The sequence below is a fragment of the Tamandua tetradactyla genome, chromosome 7, assembly GCF_023851605.1.
Source record: "Tamandua tetradactyla isolate mTamTet1 chromosome 7, mTamTet1.pri, whole genome shotgun sequence".
NCBI lineage: Eukaryota > Metazoa > Chordata > Mammalia > Pilosa > Myrmecophagidae > Tamandua > Tamandua tetradactyla.
Window position 1 is genome coordinate 30,264,507 of NC_135333.1, and position 20,017 is coordinate 30,284,523.

The window sequence follows — 20,017 nt, forward strand, 5'->3', positions numbered from 1 at the left end:
TCTCCCTTTAAACTTTCAGGCTTACCTTGAGATCTACGTGTGACAATACCTGCAAACTGTGGGTCCTGGTTATTCAGTGACTCGCTCACACATTCATTCCCACCGATGCTCAATAAATGTTGGCCTCTTCCAATGGGTTCTCTTTCATTTCAGCTTGTTTTTGTACCTCCCTCCTTCAAAACCCTCCTGCAAAGTTTGTGGGTAAGTGGAGGGCTGGTCAGGGGCTCCTTTGGGATCCCGGGATTCCCTGGGCTTCTTTCTTCCTTGCCCCTTATCAGGCAGGAAGCAGAGTTGTTTACGGGCCTGTGTCCCACACCTGACCAACCACAGCACTTCCCTGGGACCCAGCAGCTGTGCACTGAGCTGGTTGTTTTATGTCCCAAGCAACTTGTTAAAGCTCAGAAGTGTGTGAATGTTTTACCTGGGAATAAATCAGAAAACTCTCAAGTCCTTGGAATGACATGTCTCACACATGTGCTTTCAATTTGTTTTCCTGGACAAGTGGGAGAAGGTGGCGCTGCAGTTGGGGAGCAGGGCATTGCGGATGTAGCACCGAGAGCTGTAAAACTTCACTTGTCACTTCTGTCAAAGCAGGGGAAGAGTTGAATCCTCACTTGACACTCTGGTCACACTTGGCGAAGAGCTGAAAACCCACACAATGAAGTGTGAGCTCCTTGAGGGTGGGGCTGCCTCTTTGGTATCTGAATCCTCCCAACCGTGCAGGGGCTCAGTGCAGGGCAGTAGCTTTCCTGTGCCTCAGTGACTCTCCCCTGGCTCAGTCCGTGGCCCCATCATCCTCCCTTGATCCCTCTCTGCCTCACATCCACATTCAACCAACCCATCAGCAAGCCCTGCTGGTGCCCCATTCACAATGTGTCCCCAGTCTGTCCCCTTCTCTCCATCCCCACTGCCCCAGCTTAGTCCAGGACTCCAGCATCGCTTGCCTTGACCTCAGTGGCCTCCCTGCAGTGTCCCTGCTTCTCCTCTTGTCCCCCCACAGTTCATTCACCCCAAATAAACGTTAATAAAATTAGATTGTATCATCCTCTAAACCCCTGCAATGACTTCCTGTTGTACAGACAGCAAAGTCGTCTCATTAGTCTACAGGTTGCTCCTTGCCTGCCTCTCAGGCTTCAGCTGGCACCATCATGCCAACCCACTTCTAGGACTGCACAAGGGCAAACCCCTTCTCTCCCGGGGTCTTTATCCCGGCTTCTCCCACCCCTTGGAAGCATGGCCGCCAGATCTCTGAAAGCAGGTTCCTTCTGTCATTCAGCTCAAATGTCACCACCTTGAAAAGGCCTTCCCTGGCCACCATGTCCCCATCATTAGCTATCATATCTTCTCCTGTCTCCAGCCAAAATGATCTAGTTTACTTGCTCACTGCCTCTCTTCTCCATCGCAGAGCTAGATCCATGAGGGCAGAGACCTTGTCTTGTCCATCCCTCTATCCCCTTGAGCCCCAGCCCCCAGCCCCCATGCTTGAATGCATAAGCATGTGAAAGTTCTGCATTCTGACAACTTGGGCTACAGAGGAGACTGAGATTGAGGGAGACAAAGTAGGAATTCCGGCTTTATTTCTATTTTTAATTATTTGCTAAGGAGAGCATATCTACTTTTCAATTGACAGTTACAATCAAAACGCAGAAGCATTGAATTAGGGGCCCAAATCCTTCAGTTCTAATCCTGAAATTATGGCATGATTTTGGGCAAGTGCCTGACCTGTCTGTGGCTTCTGTCTTCACTTACAAACAGACTCACTCTGTACCCGTACCCTAGACGTACAGTCTGTGCATCATTTTTACATCCATTATCTCACCTCATTCCCCACAACTCCAAGACACAGACAGGACAAAGATTATTATCCCCATTTTACAGGGGAGGAAATTGGGGTTCAGGGGGTGAGTCTGGCCTGTGGTCACACAGCTGTGGATATGCAGTCCTTAACTCACAACATAGTGAGTTTATAAAGCCCACAGATGGGCTAATAGGGGCCCATGGGCCACACTACGTAAACCATCGTCATGGCAATGAGATCAAGGTCAGACCTGGAGGCGTCTTTGGGGTCCTCACTAAAGGGAGCCACTTAGGCTAGTGGGACAGGGCTAGAAGCCCACATGGGTTTGAATGAAAGGTCCTGCGTGGTCTCTGAAGGCCAAGGTGGACGCTGGTCTCAGGAACCTGAACTCAAGTACCTGGGTTTGAGAGTATCTGGAATCCTCCTTTCCTGGCATGCTTTCCCACCGACGACAGGGCAAAAGGTGGCAGCACAGGGCTGGTGAGGGGCCAAGAGTCTGGCTGGATGTGGCAGCCTCTTCCTGGATGGCCTGGGTCCACGTTCTGGGCCCAGATGGTCGCCTTCCAGCTTGGGACACACCTAGGGATGTGAGGCTGGCTCAGGTTGGCAAGCTCGGGTTGCCTGCTCTGCATCATAATTGAACTCTGGACTGGGACAGAGTGGACTTCTGAGGAAGTGGGACCCCCAAGTCAGCAGCTGTCCTTGGTAATTCACCCCAAATGGCCCGGATGACAAGTTGGGTACAAGCTGTTTTCAATCCAATTTGCCACATGTTTACCAGTACAATAGTTACAATTATGAGTGATGATTAAAGGGTCAAGTATGTTACATGTCAATTGTTTCAGCTACCTCATAAAGCAGGAATGATCCCCATTTTAAAGACCTGGAAACTGAGGTTCCGGGAAGTGCAAGATCACACAGCCAAGTGAGTGAGGAAGCTGGGATTTGAGCCTGGGTGGGTATGACTCCAAAACCTCTGCTCTTTCCACTTCCCCGAATGCTGAGGGATAACAGAGATGACTAAGACCCTGTCCCCCTCCTCGGTGAGGGGAGCAGCAGACCATCTGAGCTATGGCGTGGGTCAGAGTGACGTCACCACCCCGGCAGCCAGTGGACGGCTGATTCATGCGCCTGGAAAGTCAGGAGAGGCTTCTGGGGGAGGGGAGGGGTCAGCTGACCTGGGCCTCGAGGGGCAGGACTGGGGGTGGGGTGGGGAGGAATGACGCTGGGGAGGCTGCAAGGTCCCAAATGCCCTGCTGGCCATGGGGCTGCTTCCCAGGAGTCCTGGGGACCCACCTGCCTCACCACTCTGCAGGCCCAGAGGGGACCAAGGGACACCAGTGGGGTGGGGGGAAGTCCCCAAGCCTACACAGCTGTGAGGAGAACTTTTCAGGAGGAGGGCCAATGCCCCCCATACCACTGAGTAGACCAGAAAACTGAAGGGGGTAGTGGTGCTAAGGGCACTGCGCCTCCCCAAAGGGCTTAGGGGGTGGAGAGGGTGGAAGGGGGCGCTACCTAGTGCTCTGGGTGTTCCCGAGTGGTGAGAAAGGGGAAGAGGGGTGGCTGGTCATCATCTGGGGTTGCTTTGGGGTCTGCAGGGGAACTCCCTGATTGGCCTGAGGTAAGAGGAAAAGCCTTCCCAAAGTTTCAGGCCATGGGGTGGGGGCGGGTGTAGAGAAGTCACTATGGGTGAATTTATGGGTCCTTAGGCCGAAGAATGGGAAGGAGGCAGGATGGGGGAAAGAGGCAGCTGTTCACCTCTGAAGAGAGGAGAGATCCTGGTGGGCAGAGCGGTGGTGGTGCTGGAAGAGGCCATTGTGGGGAGGGGCTAGTTTGTGGGGTGTGTACGGATGTGTGAAGGGTTTTCAGGGACTGTCCCAGAGTACTCCGAGGGAAAGGGGATGCTCCGGGGACCACCGTGGCGAAGGGCTGGCCCGGACCTGCGAGGAGAGGGGCTGTGAGGAGTCCCGGCCCTTGGGGGGCGGGGGTCCGCGCCCGAGGGGCGGAGCCGCCGCTGGGTGGGGCGCCGAGCCACCGCCCCCTCCCCGCGGCCGAGCGGCGACAGGCGGACCTCGGGCGGGGGCCCAGGGCGGCGGGAGGGCGGCTCTCACCCGCGCGGGCGGCCGCCCACAATGAGGAGAGCGGGCCGCGGTGAGTAAGCGGCGGCCGGCCGGGCCGGGCCACGCGGGGCGGCGGCTGCTCAGGCAGGTCCGGGCAGCGCCGGGCGGGCGGGGGATCCGGAGTCGAGCCGGGGACCCCGCGCCGGGGCTCGAGCGAGGACCCCACGGCCGCGGCTCCGCCTCTTCCCCGCCCTCTCCTCGCGGCCGGCGCCCGGAGCTCGGAGCGTGCCGGGGCACAGCCGCACACCGGAGCCGCCGCCGGAAATCAGCCCTGAGCGGCGGCCGCCGTCCCGGCCCGAGGCGGGGCCCAAAGCCGGCGCTGGAGCCCGAGCCGGGGCCGGAGGGTGAAGCCTGATCGCTGAGCCGGGCCCGAGCCCCGCGCGGGTCATGGCGGGGCCGCGGGGCGCGCTGCTGGCCTGGTGCCGCCGCCAGTGCGAGGGCTACCGCGGCGTGGAGATCCGCGACCTGAGCACCTCCTTCCGGGACGGCCTGGCCTTCTGCGCCATCCTGCACCGGCACCGGCCCGACCTGCTGTGAGTGCTCCGGGGCGGGCGGGCCGGCGGGAGGCGCGGGCCGGTGCGGGGGGACCCCCGCCCCTCTCAGTGACGCGGTGCCCGGGTGGTGACAGGCGCCGCCCCCCGGAGACAGAGACGCCCACCCTACCGACCGGCGCTGTCGGCCCCGCGGGTCACTGAGACCTCCAACCCAGGGCACCCACCCCCACTGAGCCTTTCTGACATCCCCCTTCCTCCGGGACTCTGTACCGGCCCCCGGTGCTGATCCCCTCTGCCCAGAGGCACTGATTTTCCTCAACTGGATAACTGAGCTCGAAGACCTTGTCCCAGTCTTTGAAGGGGCTCTGAGTATTCCTTGGAAACCCTGGGCCTTTCCTACACTAAACTCCCAAACAGGCAGGCTGAGCCCACACCCTCCAAACCCCCCAGGACTGCTGGCCCCTCCCCAGGAGGCATAACTTCGCTCTTTTGGGACCCCTTTGCTTTTGGGCAAGTGAACCCTCACTTCACGTCTCCCCAGTGGCATCTGGTGCGTGATACAAAGGAGACCCCAAACTAACAATCGCTGCGTCCCCCAGGCATATGTGCCCTGGCGGTGCCGCCCTCTTCAGTGGGAAGTTACAGGAGGATGGTGGTGGTGGTGGGGGGGGGGTCATTGGGGAAGCCTCCAGGCTCCTACCCCCATCTCCAGCCAGCTGCTACGGGGCTGTGAAATGGCTCCTTCTGCCTGGGAGCCGCCCTGGGAGGTTCTCCTGGGAAAATTTATTTGAAGTCTCTGAGCAGTTGGCTTGGGGTTTTATTCCAGCTCCCTCTGTCTGGGGCCCTGGAGCTGCAGACACCCAGCCAGCCATTCCTTCCTAAAACCCTGACTGCAAGTTTATCTGGTGACCACTATTCCTTGTGCCCCAGGCCTCTTATCTGCCAATCGGGACAAGAGGCATGGGTGGTCGGTACCCTTACCCACAGTTCCCCTGCCAGGGACACTGTTCCCAGGCCCTCTGGGCTTGGCAGGGTCTGGAGACTTGTCCATGTCTGTCTCATCTCCAGACTTGTGCTCTCCAAGGGCAGCATGGGGACGGGGGCTTGGAGGAAGGAGGGGAGGAAAGGAAGGATTGCCTCAAGAATTCGACATCAGGCCTGCTTTATTCTGTGTGACGTGGTGCAGTCTGGGTGGATGGTGGGTCAGGCCCGGCCTGGGCCCTCGAGGAGGTTTTCAGGAGTTTGGATGTTGGAGTGAATGAGATGAGCTGAGCCTGAAATCCAGTTGGGGCGCATGTGATAACTGCACGAGTGGAGGTAGAGGGTCAGGGCTCCGGCCCAGCCTGCCTGATTTGTGTGCAGCTTCTCTGCGTCCAGATACGTGACGTTTGGAAATCACTGACTCTCTCCAGGCATCATCTGTAAAGTGGGATCGATAATAAGAGCTACCGCATGGAATTGTTGTGAGGATTAAATGAGATAATAAGCAGCACTTGATGAATGTTAATTATTATAAGTAGGGTCATTTGGCAGTGGGGGGGGCATGAAAGTGTTTTAGTCTTTAATTGATTCAACCAATATTTATAGAGTTACCCTGTGCTGGTCTCTATGCCTGGTCATGGAGATACTGGCCAACAAAACAGAATCCCAAAGGGTCTCCCCTATAGGAGGAAACAGACATATTAATAGAGATGATAGTTCCCTAGGATATGTGCTCTATCAGAGGGCCAGGCTGGAAAGGTCTCCAGAGGAGAGCATGGTCTTCACAGAGATAGATAGCAGTGGCCAGGTGAGGGGCGGATGGGAGGGCATTCTGGGCAGCAGAGACCAATAGAACCCAGGTGCGAGGCCTGAGGTGTGCATGGGCCCCTGGCAGCGCTGCTGGCATGGAGAGTGCACTGCAGTGAATGCCGAGAGATGCCCGGAGCCTTTTTTTCTGGTAAAGGTGGGTGGACAGGGGCCATGGGAGCCAAGTGACTTTTATGACAAGGGAGGTATGCAACTGGAGGAGATCTGGAGTCACTTCTAGGCATCCAGTGACAAGGCAGGGAAGTACCTGGGCTGCCAGCCTCTTGCACAGAAGAGAAACTGAGGCCCAGGCATAGAGAGGGCCCTAGAGATGGGAGTGGAGCCTCTCCCTGAGAGTGGGGGTATGGCAGGATGAGAGGGCAAGGGCCATCTGAAGTGGGGCTAGACCTTCTTTCTAGGTCCTGGAACCTTGGGCTCTGGCCAGGTGGACACAGTGGGCAGCTCCGGTTTCTGCTGGGGGTGGGATTCCTGCATGGTGGAGAGGGGCTGGCCCATGCCCCACCTCCACCCTCACTGCTAGATGTATGCTCTAGAAGCTCTCTGGAGGGCAGGGACCATGTGGGTTTCATTTTTGTGTCCTTCATTTCCCCCAGAGCCAAATAGAGCTTCCAGGGCCTTTGAAAACTCTCAGAAAATATCCATGTTACCAAAGCCCAGATGCTGATCCGAGACAGGGATGGGGGTCGAGGAAGAAGTTGGGGGAAATACTGGAGTATCCTGGGGGCTTTTTACAGATTTCAGCATTTTTTTTTTCATTCAGCAAACATTTAATAAGCACCTTTAATAAATTTAATAAATGCCGGAAACTGCACAGGGCACAGGGGCTGAGGGTGAACAAAATCCGACCCTAGCCTTCTAGGAGCACTACTGGGGAGACAAGTTGCTTCTAGAAGGAGCTGGATGGAAGGACAAGCCTTTTTTGGGGGCTGGACAGGTGTCCCTAGGCCTGGTTCAGAGAGACCCAGGCTTAGAGGGTGAGAGCTTGCTGAAGGCCACTCTAAAGCAATGGCAAGACATTGATTTGAACCCAGCCAGCTGTGCTTCAGTGTCTGCTCACATGGCCTCTATAAACAACACCTCCTCCAGTGACCCTTCCCCAGAACAGTTCTGGGGGGACAGGGGGTGAGAAGTGGTGTTGAAGGAAACAAAAACACAGGCAAGAAAGGGGAGACGGTGTTGGGGTGGCTGGAGCCTCCCTTAACTGCCCAAGGCCAAGGCCAGACTCAGAGGGGACAGTCCAGGCCGTGGCTGCTCGGTAATGGATTATGAGGCAGCTGAGGGGAGAAAGAAGGGGCTTGGCCAGATGTGGCAAAAAGGGGGCTGAAGTCATACGTCACCCCACTCACCTCCCCTCTCCTCAATCCACACCGCCTTGAGGCACCAGATCCCCTTTGCCCAAGGTTCACTGTCCAGGGACTCTGCCTAGAGAAGTGTTGGAGGCGGGAGGAGGGTGTGCTTGCCTGGCTCTCTCCTATCTATGAGGCTGCCTTTTACCTGAGCCCTGATCCGACCAGTCCTGCTCACCTGCAGCTTGGGAGGTGATGCTAGTGGCTGTCCCAATTTGCAGATGGGAAAAGGAAGGCCAGAAAGAATAGTGACCCAGCCAAGGTCACATGGCCTGGCCCCAAAGAGCCAGGTCTGGGGCCCAGGCCTTAGAGGCAGTTTTTAGCCCTAGAAGGGCAAGACTGCTGTGGGTGCAGGCAGGAAGGCTGGCTGCCTGTGCTGGTTTCAGTCACTCCTGCAGCTGGGAGGGGGAGGGGGGGCCATCAGTCCCAGCCCCAGGACCCTCCACGAGGCAGTCCCTGCCTCCATGCCCCACTACCTCTCACCTGTCCTAGTTTAGAAACTGTTCCCCCAAGGGAAGGTGACCCCAGGACTGACCCAGCAGGGTTGGCCAGCCGTTCAGTGCCAGCAGCTCTGGGTTAGGTTCAGACTTGCTGTTCTGTTTCTATATTCAAATAAATATATTCATCTCCTGGCTCGGCTCAGTTGGGGATTTGGCAGGTTGGTACAGTGACCTGCAGTGGGGTGGGGTGGGGGGCAGAAATATGGATTCCTTGGCAGCGGGGGCCTCCCCTCTTTGGGCCTTGGTGACCTCATCTGTGAAATGGGGTAAAGGCCTGCCTCGTAGTTGCTATGAAAATAAAGTAAGTGCAAGAAAGGAGCTCAGCACGGCCCCCAGGTGCAGTCAGCAGTTCTGGACTTGCTGCCACAAGTGTTAGTGATGGTCTTTGTTTTGTCTTTGCCATGACTCAGAGTCCGGCTGCCTGGGGAAAGTTCTGGAATCCAGGTGTGAAAAGGGATCTTAAATTCCAAAACTTAGGGGTGAGCCCTGCCGTCCCCCCCCCCCCCGAGTTTATACGCAGTCTCTGCTTGAAGGCTTCCAGGGCCAGGAGCCCTGTCCCTAGCTGGCAGCCCCGGCTCTGTTAGCAGGAGCACATTGCTTTGGTCCACTCCTCTGCCTCCAGGCCCCCCAGCTAAGGCTGCCACGGGATGAAGTCCCCTGGACCTTGCTCCTTCCTGACTCCATACCCCTGCCCAGCCCCCTCCTCACCCATGCCCTTTTTATTGATCCTCTTTCCCTTTGCCTCTTGCAGAGATTTTGATTCACTTTCTAAGGACAATGTCTTCGAGAATAACCGCTTGGTGAGTCCCCAGACAGATGGAAGCCAGAGAGAAAGAGTGTGTGTATGTGTGTGTGTGTGTGTGCATGCATGTGTGTGTAGGGCAGGGGTTCTGCAGGGCAGAGAAGGCCCAGGCTGCTCCTCTCCCCACCCCTCTGCTTTCCACTGGCCCCTGTGGCACCTCAAGAGCCAGGTATCCCCTTCTCCAGGGCATCCTGTAGGATTCAGGGTGGGGGACCAGAGCTGAGGAGCCCATCTTCAACCTGCCCTTGGCCCCCCTCATGCCACCGAGGGGAATGGGCCTAGGCTGAGGGTTCCTCACTAACTTGGTCTCCTCCTTTCCTGGCCACGGCCATTCCTGCCCCCACCCTGTGCCTTCCCCTGCACCAGGCTTTTGAAGTGGCCGAGAAGGAGCTGGGGATCCCCGCTCTCCTGGACCCCAATGACATGGTCTCCATGCGTGTCCCTGACTGTCTCAGCATCATGACCTACGTGTCGCAGTATTACAACCACTTCTCTGGCCCTGGCCAAGGTGAGGGGTCCCAGTCCTTTAGGGGTTGGGGCTGCGGATGTTTGTTACTCCTTCTCTAGGCTGCCAGCAGGCTGCTGGAGAGGCACCGTATCATTCATTTGTTCGCTCATTAAAATACTAATTGAGTGCCTAGCATTAAACAGCTCTGTGTTACACCCTGGGGATATGACTGTGAACAATCTCGGTCTTATGGGGGAGACAGGCAATAAACACCGATAAATAATCCAATAAATAAGTAAACCAACAAATAAAGAAGATAATGTCAGAGGGTGAGTTCATCCATTGTCTGAGCTCACCCTCCAGCACCCATCCTCACTTCCTGTTTGTAGATACTTCCTTGGAGTTTCTCCTCCAGAAGCGAAGTGGCCATGGAGGTATTGGGCCTTATCTTATCCAGAAGTGCCCTTCAAGGCTTGAGAACTGAAGGGTGGGGGCACCAGGGTGGGGCTACAGTCAGGTCCATGGCAGCTGAGCCTCCTACCTGGAACATTCCAAGGCAGGAACCTCTTTTGGAGGTGCCTCAGCCTCCTGTTTTGCAGAGGGGCCCAGAGAGGGGAAGCAAGGAGCTCAGGGTCACACAGCAGACAAGCTGAACAGCTGGATCAAGAATGTAGGTGTCTACAGGTTCAGAGGACCATGGAGACCCTGCCCTTCTCCTGCCTCATTGCATCCCCCTTCCTGCCTCTGCCTCCCCATCAGGACCAGCCCAGCCCTGGTCTCTAAAGAAGTGTTTTCTGGGGTCAAGAGTTTTCTTCTTACTTAAAGTAAAACGTGCTTACTATAGAAGATCCAGAACATAGAAAAAAGCATAAAAATATTAAAATAATCTCTTACCCCTCCTCAGAGATAATAGAAGGGATCAATATTACACCTGAACAAATAGCTAGTATATGTAGCTTAATAGAAGTCAAATGAAAGCACTTCTAGACCACAGAGTATTTTGTTGAGAGGCTGTCTAGGCTGGGGGTTAAGATTTTTGCTTTGAACTCAAAATTTTGGCTCTACCATTTACTATCTGGGTGACCGTGGGCCATGACTTACCCCCTCTGCCTCAGTTTCCTCTATGGAGTGGACTCAGAAGAGCACCCGTCTCACAGGACTCCCATGAGGAATAAATAAGGGAAATGTGTAAACCTCTTAGCTCTGTCTCTGGCCCTTCTCAAAGGCTCAGGGTTAGTGTTATGATGATGATGATTTCTTGGTACCATTTATTCATACTTTAACTCCCTGACTTAGAATCACAGTTCAGCCTTATCCCTCGAGGGCCAAACCCAAACCTCTCTTTCCTGAGCTCTTCCGCGGGCCCCTTTCCTGTCCTGTGTGCGCTGCTAGTGGGTGGGGCCTGTTCCCGCTCCCCCCCTCCCCGGGCACTGCAGCCACCCTGTACCTGGGCAGGAGCAGCCCCTCAGCCCCTGCCCCGCAGGGATTCTAGTCGGTAAAAGTACCATTTGCGCTCTTCATACAACTTGGCCCCTAAATGCAGACCATTTTTTATTCCATCTGCTACTCCACCAGAGAAAACCCAGCGATGTGTTCCAGCGCTGGAGGGAAAGCTGGCTGTTGGGCTTTACCACAGATGGCCCCGTACTGTACTTTCTGGGCGAGCTGCAGAATGCCAAGGGTGATTTTCACTGGGCTGCAAAAGCTTCAGAACCTGACCCTAGCCGAGATACCATGGTGCGGTATTGAATACCATGGCCTTCAGCCTGTGCCAAGCGCTGTGGGGTGTTGGTGGCCCCAGACACATCAGGCTGACCCCTGTCCTCAAGGAACCACATCCTGGTCAGGGACCCAGGGTCGGATTGAAGGAAGCCTGGTTCAGGGGGAGGTCAGAAGGAGCAGCCCCCACAGGCTGGGAAAGGTGGGGGCATCATGCTGAAGTCCAGCGTCTCAGTGTGGCTTCTGGGGGCCTGGTGGCCCCTGCTGGCTTCTCCCCACTGAGCTCAGGCCACTCCCTGCCCTAACTGTGGTCAGACTGCATTTCTTGCTCTTCTTTGACTCCATCACTTTCTATCACTAATAGGACTTTCCTCAGTCCCACTCCTGGCATACACTTGCTTATCCTCCACTCTTCAGCTCAACTTTTGTCTCCTCCATGCAGCCTGCCCTGATACTCCATGTGCTCTTGTAGTCTCCTGCCTGGTGGCCATAATAATCTTGATTGCTCTTCTCTTTCCCTGCAGACTGGCTCTGTCTAGTTCACGGCCATGTATCTTCAGTCCCTGGCATTTATTCATTAATTTAGCAAAGATTAATTGAGTCCGTACTGTATGCCAGGCAGTGTACTAGGTGCTAGGGAGACAACTGAGAAAAAGACACTCAATCCCTGCCCTCATAGGGCTTGCATCCTAGTAGATGAAGGGGGAAGAGAGGGAAAAAAACACCAAGTAGCACACTTTAAGATGAGTGCAATGGGGAAAAGATAATTAGCAATATGAAGGATACAAAGCAATGGAGGGAGGGAGTGGCCATTTTAAATGGGTGGTCAGGGAGGGCCTCTCCAAGGAGGTGCCATTTGAGCTGAGCCTGTGTTGAAAAGATGAAGATCTGGGGAGGAGTGTTCTGGGCAAAGGGGCAGCAGGGGGGCCTTTGTTCTTTGGGGGAGTGAGCCAGGAGGAGAGGGAGGAGAGAGGGGAGATGGGGTGGAGGGGAGTGGAAGATCATGTAAGGACTTGATTAGGCTGCTGGGCTTCCAGCAGTTTTGACCATGACTCACAGTAATTAATACATTTCCCATCACAATCCAAGTTCATGCACACATATGTAACTGAAACAAGTTTCAGGAAATGGTTCTTCCCCTTATAACATGTGATGCATGCAGCTATTTTCTGTTCTATTTCATTTCTTAAATGTGCTGGTTGAAATCCATTAAATTGATTTCATGATCCACTAATGGGTTATGACCTGAAGTTTGGTAAATGCTGTTTTAGACCACTGTAAGGAATTTGGATTTTATCTTACTTTTGAAATGAATGTACAGTAAAATTGACCCTTTTTTTTGGGGGGGGGTGTACAGTTCTCTGAGTTCTGGGGGCTCTGTTTTAATCACTGGGTACAGCACAGGTGCTCAGTGAATATTTGCCAAAGTCATAAAGGAGCTAGGTCTTAGGGGAGATCAGGGGGCTCTTTGGGTGGGCAGGCCAGGTTCTAGGCTATACCTGCCCACTTAGGGACAGTCAGGGCAGTTCCAGGTCAACCCCAGGGAACCGGCCCCTTTCCCAGAACTTTCAGGCCAGTACCACATGGTTTTCCTTCTTTTCCTGGTAGGAAGAAAGCTGTCTGTCTTGCTGTGTGCTGTGCCCTCTGCTCATCTGGCTGTTCTGCTCTGCCATTGTTCCTACCGGCCCTGGGCAGTAGGAGTTACTCCCCCTGATTCATGGGCACTCATCAAGGTTAAGCAGCTTGCCCTCCAGCACAGAGCTTGAAAGGGGATCAGTCCTTTGGCCTGTGTGGAGCCAGACCTGCTCTTGTCTCAGCATTGGGTGATCTGTCCTAAGGTGATGGCTGCAGAGCCCAAATCATAGACCAGACGCAGGGAGGGGAAGGCAGGCCTCCTGGGACTCAGGGTCTCCACCTCAGGGCCTCTTTCCAATCTCATGGTAGGTGGTGTCTTGTTACCCAAGAAGGGCCTGGTACCTGCTTCCCCGCCATCTGAAGCACCCACCCCAGAGGAACCAGGAGATGGAGCTCAGGTAGGCAGGAGTGTTGGTTGGGTGGGCAAGGTGGAGGTAGAGAGGGTGGGAGGAGGAGAGAACTGTCAGCACGGTGATTGCCGTTTGGCAAAGGAGGCCCAGACAGTGTCCACTCTGTCGGCTTTGGAAATGAAAAAGAGTTCTCAGGGGCCCCTGGAGATGAGGATGGAGGCGTGGGTCGGGGTGCCTGGACCACTCTATGGGTGGGGGCCCATTTCTTTCTCCAGGGTTCAAGGTGGAGTCACGAGAGGCCAGGCCTGGGAAGGGGAGAGGGGGTGGGCCACAGTGTGACTTTGCCATCCTGGGACTGTCAGGACCTGCACATTTTAATGAAATGTGGATTCCTTTAGTGACAGAGCTTTTCATTTCCCAGCTGCGGTTTCATTGAACCCTCTCAGCTACCTTGGGAGGTTGGCATTATGGGCCCTGTTCTACGCATGAGGAAACTGAGGCTTGGGAAGGTTTAGTCATTCCTCTGAGGTCCTTAACTGGGAAGTAGGGCCACACTGAGCTCCTGCTAGTCACCTGCTCCAAAGAGTGTCCAAGTGGGGACACAGCCTTTCACATCTGGACCGCACTTTACAGTGTACAAGCAGGCTTTACCTGCTTGTCCCCAACTGGTTCTTATGGGAGGGGCTCCAGAAGGACAGGGACCCAGGGTGGGTACCTGGTGAGTGTGTGAGGGACTGAGATGGGTGAGGGTTAGATGGTTCCATTTTGCAGGTGGGAGCCCAAGGCCCAGAGATGTGATGACTTTAGTCCAGATCACAGGGCTTAGAAGTAGAGAAACTGGGATTTGTATCTGCTGTGGCTTGAGGCAGGGAAGACAGAGAAGGCAGATGAGGTGGAGGTGAGAGGTCAGTAAGCATCAGGGAGGGCCATCGGGAGGCATGGGGGAGGACACAAGAGCAGCTCAGGGGAAGGATTTGAGAGCCAGGAGCTGCCTTTCCTGGAGGGAGGGCCCTCAGATGCTGGAAGTCTGCTTTTTGTGACCATCTTGGCTTGGTGAGTGGCCTTGAACAAGTCTCTTCCACTCCCTGGGCCTCAGTTTCCTCATCTGTGAAACAGGGACAACTTCCCAACCATTTCCCCTTTACAGGGCTCTGATGAGATGCATTGGAATTGCAAAGCTTGGGGTGCCCTGGGGGGTGGCACCCCTGAGAGGGAGGGAAGGGGGAGTGCTCTTGAACCAGGATGGCTGGTGGCTGTGCCCCCCACCCAGCCTGGCTGCCTGGTTTCCTACAGGACGAGGAGCTGTCCTCAGGCAGCCTGTCGGAGCAGGGCCCCCACCGGGCCCCCAGCAGCACGTGCGTGGCCTGCCAGCAGCACGTCCACCTGGTGCAGCGCGTCCTGGCCGAGGGCAAGCTGTATCACCGGCACTGCTTCCGGTGAGTGGCTGTAGGGGGCCTGGGGGCAGGGAGGGGTGCAAAAGGCTTACCTCCATCACCCCCCAGTATTGGGGAGGGATCCGCAGTGGGTGCTCTTCATGTCGACCATCTTGCTTATCCCCATTTTGCTGATGAGCAGACTGAGGCTTAGTGAGGGGAACGTACTCAATCACACAGGGTCAGAAATGGGGTTAGAGCTCAGGGGTTCTGTTTCCAGGGCCCAGGCTCTTTGAGGATCGCTATCTGATGATGAATTAAGGAGCAGTTTATACTTTTAAAACCGTGGGTTCAGAGTGTTTGTAAATAAAAATTAATAAATCAAGGAAAAATGAGATTAAAAAGGACCTTTTAAAAAAAATCACAGTAACAGCTTGTTCTCAGTGTGTGGCTTGTCGGGGGCAATCCAGTTTTGAGAAGATGGAATCAGAGGCAGGGAAAATTCAAATAACTTAGAAAATGTATGAAAACATTTTATGTTACCAAAAAGAGATCTGAGAAGAAAATAGAATATTCGAGGGAAGCCGGTGACTGAGAGTTAGAATGTGTGTTTAATTGGGTTTTAGTATGTGTGAGGATGTGAGGGGGAGGTGAAGCCTGCACCTGAGACTGCGGGTTGCTGATTCCCTGGGGAGCTGATTGCAGAATTTAGGTGCCATGGCAGAAAATTGCAAGGAGGGGAAACAGGTTACACACATGGTCACATCTCGCCACCAGACTTGAACAAGTCTCTTCCACTCCCTGGGCCTCAGTTTCCTCATCTGTGAAACAGTGACAACTTCCCAACCATTTCCCCTTTACAGGGCTCTGATGAGATGCATTGGAATTGCAAAGCTTGGGGTGCCCTGGGGGGTGGCACCCCTGAGAGGGAGGGAAGGGGGAGTGCTCTTGAACCAGGATGGCTGGTGGCTGTGCCCCCCACTCAGCCTGGCTGCCTGGTGTCCTACAGGACGAGGAGCTGTCGTCAGGCAGCCTGTCGGAGCAGGGCCCCCACCGGGCCCCCAGCAGCACCCCAGTGGTAAAACTTTTCTGATTGTGACCTCCAGGAAGCAATGCATTTGATATTGGGACCAGTGTGAATACATAACTGAAATAATACTTGTGTAAATAGAGGAATATGAGTTTCATAAGGCAATGTTTGTTTTTACTTGTGCGATACGCTCTGAAATAATGTATTTTAGTAAAACAATAACAAACAGCTGGTTGGTTGAAAACCCTTAAGTAGATTTCCTGAACCGCTAGTGGGTAACAACCAACACACTACTGGGATTTCGGGGGTGTGGGGGGGAACCTTTGCTTCCTCTTGCAGCACAAGCTGAAGACCTGTTTCACAATTTATTGGCTGATTTCACCTAGTTTTAGTGTTCTATGTTTCTAGCAGTTACTGGTTTTTTGGTTTTTTTCAAAAAAAAAGTTTTTTTTTTACCTTGGACAGCCCAGTGGCTTCAGCCCAGACCTGCTGGCAGTTGGGAGGAGGGGTGGAAACAGCCTTGGCCAGTGAGGATTGGGGGTAGGGGTGGGAGTGGGGGGCAGCCAGTGCCCTGAGTGGGGCCACGAGGCTGAGCTGAGCCCCCCTCTGTCTCTGTCCTGTGTCCCTGGCAGGTGTCGGCAGTGCTCCAGCACCCTGCTCCCCGGAGCTTACCGGATTGGGCCCGAGGAGGGCACCTTTGTGTGTGCGGAGCAGTGTGCCAGGCTGGGCCCGGGTGGGCGGTCGGGGAGCAGGCCTGGGGCCCCCCTACAGCCCAAACAGCAGCACCAGCAGCCACTGGAAGGAGAAGAAGCCAAGGACGTCGAGGCAGGCAGCCCCAGCCCTGTTACGGCCGCCGGGATTGAGGCCGCCGGGCCCAAGGCCAGTCCCGAGGCCCGGCCCCAGATCACCACTAAGCCCCGGGTTCCCAGCAAGCCACAGGAGCTGGCCAGCCCCCCACCCGGCCGCCCCACGCCTGCCCCCAGGAAAGTCTCCGAAGGTTCGGCGCCCACAGCCCCCACTCCCCGGCCACGGTCCAGCCTGCAGCAGGAGGGCTTGACCGAGCCGGGCGGCAGTGGCGGCCTAGTGAACGGTGAGCCAGGGCCTGGCTGGGGCGGGGTGCTTGATGGGGTGTGGGTGTGTCTGGGTGTTTAAATGTCTGCGCATCTGGGACGATGTGGACCACTGTCTGTCTGTGCTTGTGTACCGCGTATGTGCTAGGGCTCACGGGTGTCTCAGAGGTTATTAATCACATGACAGAATATTTACCGAGTGCCTTTGGGTGCCCTGCTCTGCTCTTGAGGTTGGGGAACCAGCTCGAATGAAACAGACCCCAATGCCTGCCCCGGCCTGCCCCATTCTGGGGGTGTCTGGACTCTTTGTGTAATGAGTGTCCATCCGGGTGGCCTGTGGGTCCCTGAGTGTCTCGGGTCTCAGTGCACCTCGGTGTCCCTGTGTCCTGGCCATCAGTGGACATACTCTGGGTGACCGCCCCCACCTCCCCTGCCCCCGTCCACGTGCTTGTCCGTGCCTGGCAGGGCTGGGGGAGGGGAGGGCGTGCCCCTGGTGACCTCAGCCCCTGAAGACTCTCTCCAGGCTAATCTGGACAGCAGTAGTAACCTCTGCCCCGCTCTGTGACCCCACCCACTCCCACCTCTCTTTTCAGCACCTTCCCAGATGACCTCCCTTGGCTTCTGTGTGCCCATGGAAATGGGGGGCCCTATCACCTGAGCAGTGCTGGGCCAGCCTTGTCTGTTAGGGAAGGTGCTGAGGCCTCGGGGAGAGTCTCCCAGGGTCTTCCTCTGGAACTGGAACCAGAATGTTCTCTGCTCAGTTCAGTTCAGCACTCAGGGAGACCTGCTGTGATCCAGCCTGAGCTGGTACTGGGGTGCTGATACCCTCCAACTTAGTGGTGCCCACAAGTGCTGCCAGTCTCAAGGGCGAGGCAGGCACAGACAGGGTTTCCACAGAAAGTTGAATCTGTGACAATGGCAAAGGCTGTGGGGGGACACAGGAGTTGACGCCTGAGCTGAGTTGAGGCGATATCCCACCCATTGTGTGGAGCTGTGAGGGTGGCCACTCCTTTGCTGAAATGTAGTAGGGTCTCCAGGTATTCTGGCCTCGCCCCTTTTTTCTCCCTGGTCACCACTGGTGCTTATCTGATCACCCCGAGTGTTGGCATGGGGAGGTGCGAGGGTGCCGGGGAGGTTGCCATGTCACCTTGGAGTCCCTGCCCTGCCAGAGAAGAAGGAAGGGCATTGCAGAGTGAGCCGGGCACTCTGGCTTCACTGTCTAGTGTGCAGCTGCCATGTAGGCTGGCCTCACTCTCCTTTCCCATCTAGGAAGGCTGCACGAGCCCCCTGTACCCAGGCCAAGAGGGACGCCCAAGCTGTCAGAGAGGTATGTTGGTTCCTCAGAAGCTTCCCTGCTTTGGAGGCCCTGGTGGTGGGGATGGGCATGTCCCCGGGACCTGGGTTGGGGGAAAGGCTTCCTGTAGGCAGGACCAGGCTCAGGGAGGCCCGTGTCTGGTGATTCATCGTGGGATTCCCGCTGCCACCTCTGTCCCATCACTTCAGCCCTCTGTGTCTCTGCATCCTCCATAAGGTGTGCGACCTGGGCCTCATGTAGTGGTGATAGTTAGCAGTGCCCAGAAAAGCATCGCCCTGGCCTGGTCTCAGCCCTCCAACCTGGGGTCCACTTCATGGGAAGGCCATCTATTTCCAGCTGTCCTTTGGGAGCCATCTGTCCCCTGTGTGGTGTAGAGGGGGAGAGGTGGGCCATGGCTGCCACAGGAATTAATGTTACTGAACACTGCCTTTGTACTGAGCATTCTGCCTCATGCTGTACACGGGAGCTCCCTGAATTCTCACAATAGCCCTGTGACGCCGGTGCTGTTACTGCACCCAAATACTGGATGGGGACCCGAATGCTTGGTGAGGCTGGGTAACTTTTCCAGTGTCATATAGGGCCCCTGGTCAGTCCTTTCCTGGGCTGGCTTCATGACGCCTGGGTGACCTGAAGGGTCATCCTTCCAGGGCCTCTCCCATTCTAGTCTTGGATCCAGACTGGCCCCATTTGGCTGGGGGTGGGAGAAGGGAAGGCAGCACTTTTTTCAGTCGCCCTCTTTGAGGTGGTCTTGGTGCAATGTAGGGAGAGAAGGAAGCTGTAACCCTCACTCCCTTCGATGGTTTCTGCTGCTTCCTACCTCCTCCAGGACACCAGCCCCCAGGAAGGACCCCCCGTGGATCACGCTGGTGCAGGCAGAGCCCAAGAAGAAGCCAGCTCCCCTTCCCCCAAGCAGCAGCCCCGAGCCGCCCAGCTCTCGGGTGGAGAACGGAGGCGTGGAGGGGGCCCAGCGGAACCCGGCAGCCAGGCTGGAGCCCAAGCCCTACAACCCCTTTGAGGAGGAGGAGGAGGAGGAGCCCCTGACTGCACCCAACCTGGCCACCGGCCCTGCCCTGGCCCAGCCGGAGTCAACACCCAAGTCCCTGCACCCCTGGTACGGCATCACCCCCACCAGCAGCCCTAAGACAAAGAAGCGCCCTGCCCCCCGAGCACCCAATGCGTCCCCACTGGGTGAGTGCTACCCCCTGGGAATTCTACTGATGGCCAAAACTTGGGTGTTGGCTGCCTGAGTCAACCCAGGGCCAGGGAGATGGGTTGTGGTGCATCGGAACCTCTCCTGGTTGGGTGCCACGTGTTTTATTTGTGTCTTCTCATTTAACTCTTGAACAAACCGGTGAGGCACAGAGAGAGTAAGTGATTTACCTAAGGCCTCGCAGTGTGTAAGCAGTGATGGCAGGATTGGAACACGGGCAGTCTGCCTCCAGAGGCCATACTGTTAACCTTTTGTGGCCCATCTCAGAGGGCTATTGGGAGAATTAGCACTTATCCAGTCAAGTGGGGTTAGCTCGAATGCCAGCTAACTCGGTTGGTGTCACTCCATTTGCCAGGCTCTGGCCTGGCTGTGCATGGCTGGGGTGTGGGGACTCTGGGCAATTCCTTCCCAAGTCTGACCTCAGTCTCCCCATCTGTGAAATGGTGGTGGTGGGTCAGCTCCAGTTTGCTAAACCTCCACCTAGCCAGCACTTTCTCTCTCATCTAGGCATGTGTTTTTGGCTTTTACTTTCAGTCTTGTTTGGCCCTGGACCCAGTCACTTTCCACTGTGGATGCCTCTGAGACTTCAGTGGGCTCCCCTCAGCCAGTGGGCCTGAGGGCATGTTAGAGGGGACCAGGGCAGGTGCTCACAGGGCCTGGGCACCTGCACCAGCCCCTTAGCTGGTGGGGCATAGGGCATGGGCACAAGCTCTGGCATCAGACACAGGCGGATTCAAATCCCAGCACCTGTCCTTGCTGGGGCATGTCCCTCCCCTCTGAGTCTGTAGCCTCATCTGGAAAACGTGGATGATGATCCTTGGAAGCATGTCATGAGGGTTAAATTGGCTCAGGGCCCTGCAACCCTGTCTGCCCCTTTCCCGCCTCCTGCTGCCCTCCTTCCCCCTCTGTTACATGGGGTCCGAAGTAGAGGAGGGCCCGCTTGCCCCTCTCCAGTCTCCCCTGCACCTTAGTCAAGCCTCCCCTCACCTGGCAGATTA

The 20,017-nt window shown here is 55.8% G+C and overlaps 1 protein-coding gene and 1 long non-coding RNA gene across 6 annotated transcripts in view; one reads left to right on the forward strand and one right to left on the reverse strand.

Annotated features, from left to right (window-relative positions):
* Window positions 1-3,772, reverse strand: LOC143690967 (uncharacterized). 2 transcript variants are annotated; one of them, XR_013179292.1, is made up of 4 exons: window positions 3,557-3,772; window positions 2,196-2,798; window positions 422-643; window positions 1-186 (listed from the first exon to the last, which is right to left on the reverse strand). It is a non-coding gene; the product is annotated as an uncharacterized LOC143690967 (long non-coding RNA). The 2 variants fall into 2 exon arrangements; XR_013179293.1 differs by lacking the exon at window positions 3,557-3,772 and having other exon boundaries at window positions 2-186; window positions 2,196-2,915.
* MICALL1 (MICAL like 1) overlaps window positions 2,472-20,017 on the forward strand; it is a 27,658-nt gene continuing 10,112 nt past the window's right edge. The window contains exons 1-8 of one of the 4 annotated variants that reach the window (XM_077168785.1): window positions 2,472-2,723; window positions 8,819-8,867; window positions 9,236-9,377; window positions 12,981-13,069; window positions 14,315-14,457; window positions 16,057-16,514; window positions 17,764-17,821; window positions 18,636-18,997. In XM_077168785.1, the coding sequence (XP_077024900.1) occupies window positions 2,662-2,723; window positions 8,819-8,867; window positions 9,236-9,377; window positions 12,981-13,069; window positions 14,315-14,457; window positions 16,057-16,514; window positions 17,764-17,821; window positions 18,636-18,997 (1,363 nt within the window). In that variant the 5' untranslated portion in view covers window positions 2,472-2,661. Of the gene's footprint in view, window positions 2,724-4,152; window positions 4,452-4,568; window positions 4,963-5,066; window positions 5,873-8,818; window positions 8,868-9,235; window positions 9,378-12,980; window positions 13,070-14,314; window positions 14,458-16,056; window positions 16,515-17,763; window positions 17,822-18,635; window positions 18,998-20,017 lie in introns of those variants that run through there. The other 3 variants (XM_077168784.1, XM_077168787.1, XM_077168786.1) reach the window with 3 other exon arrangements.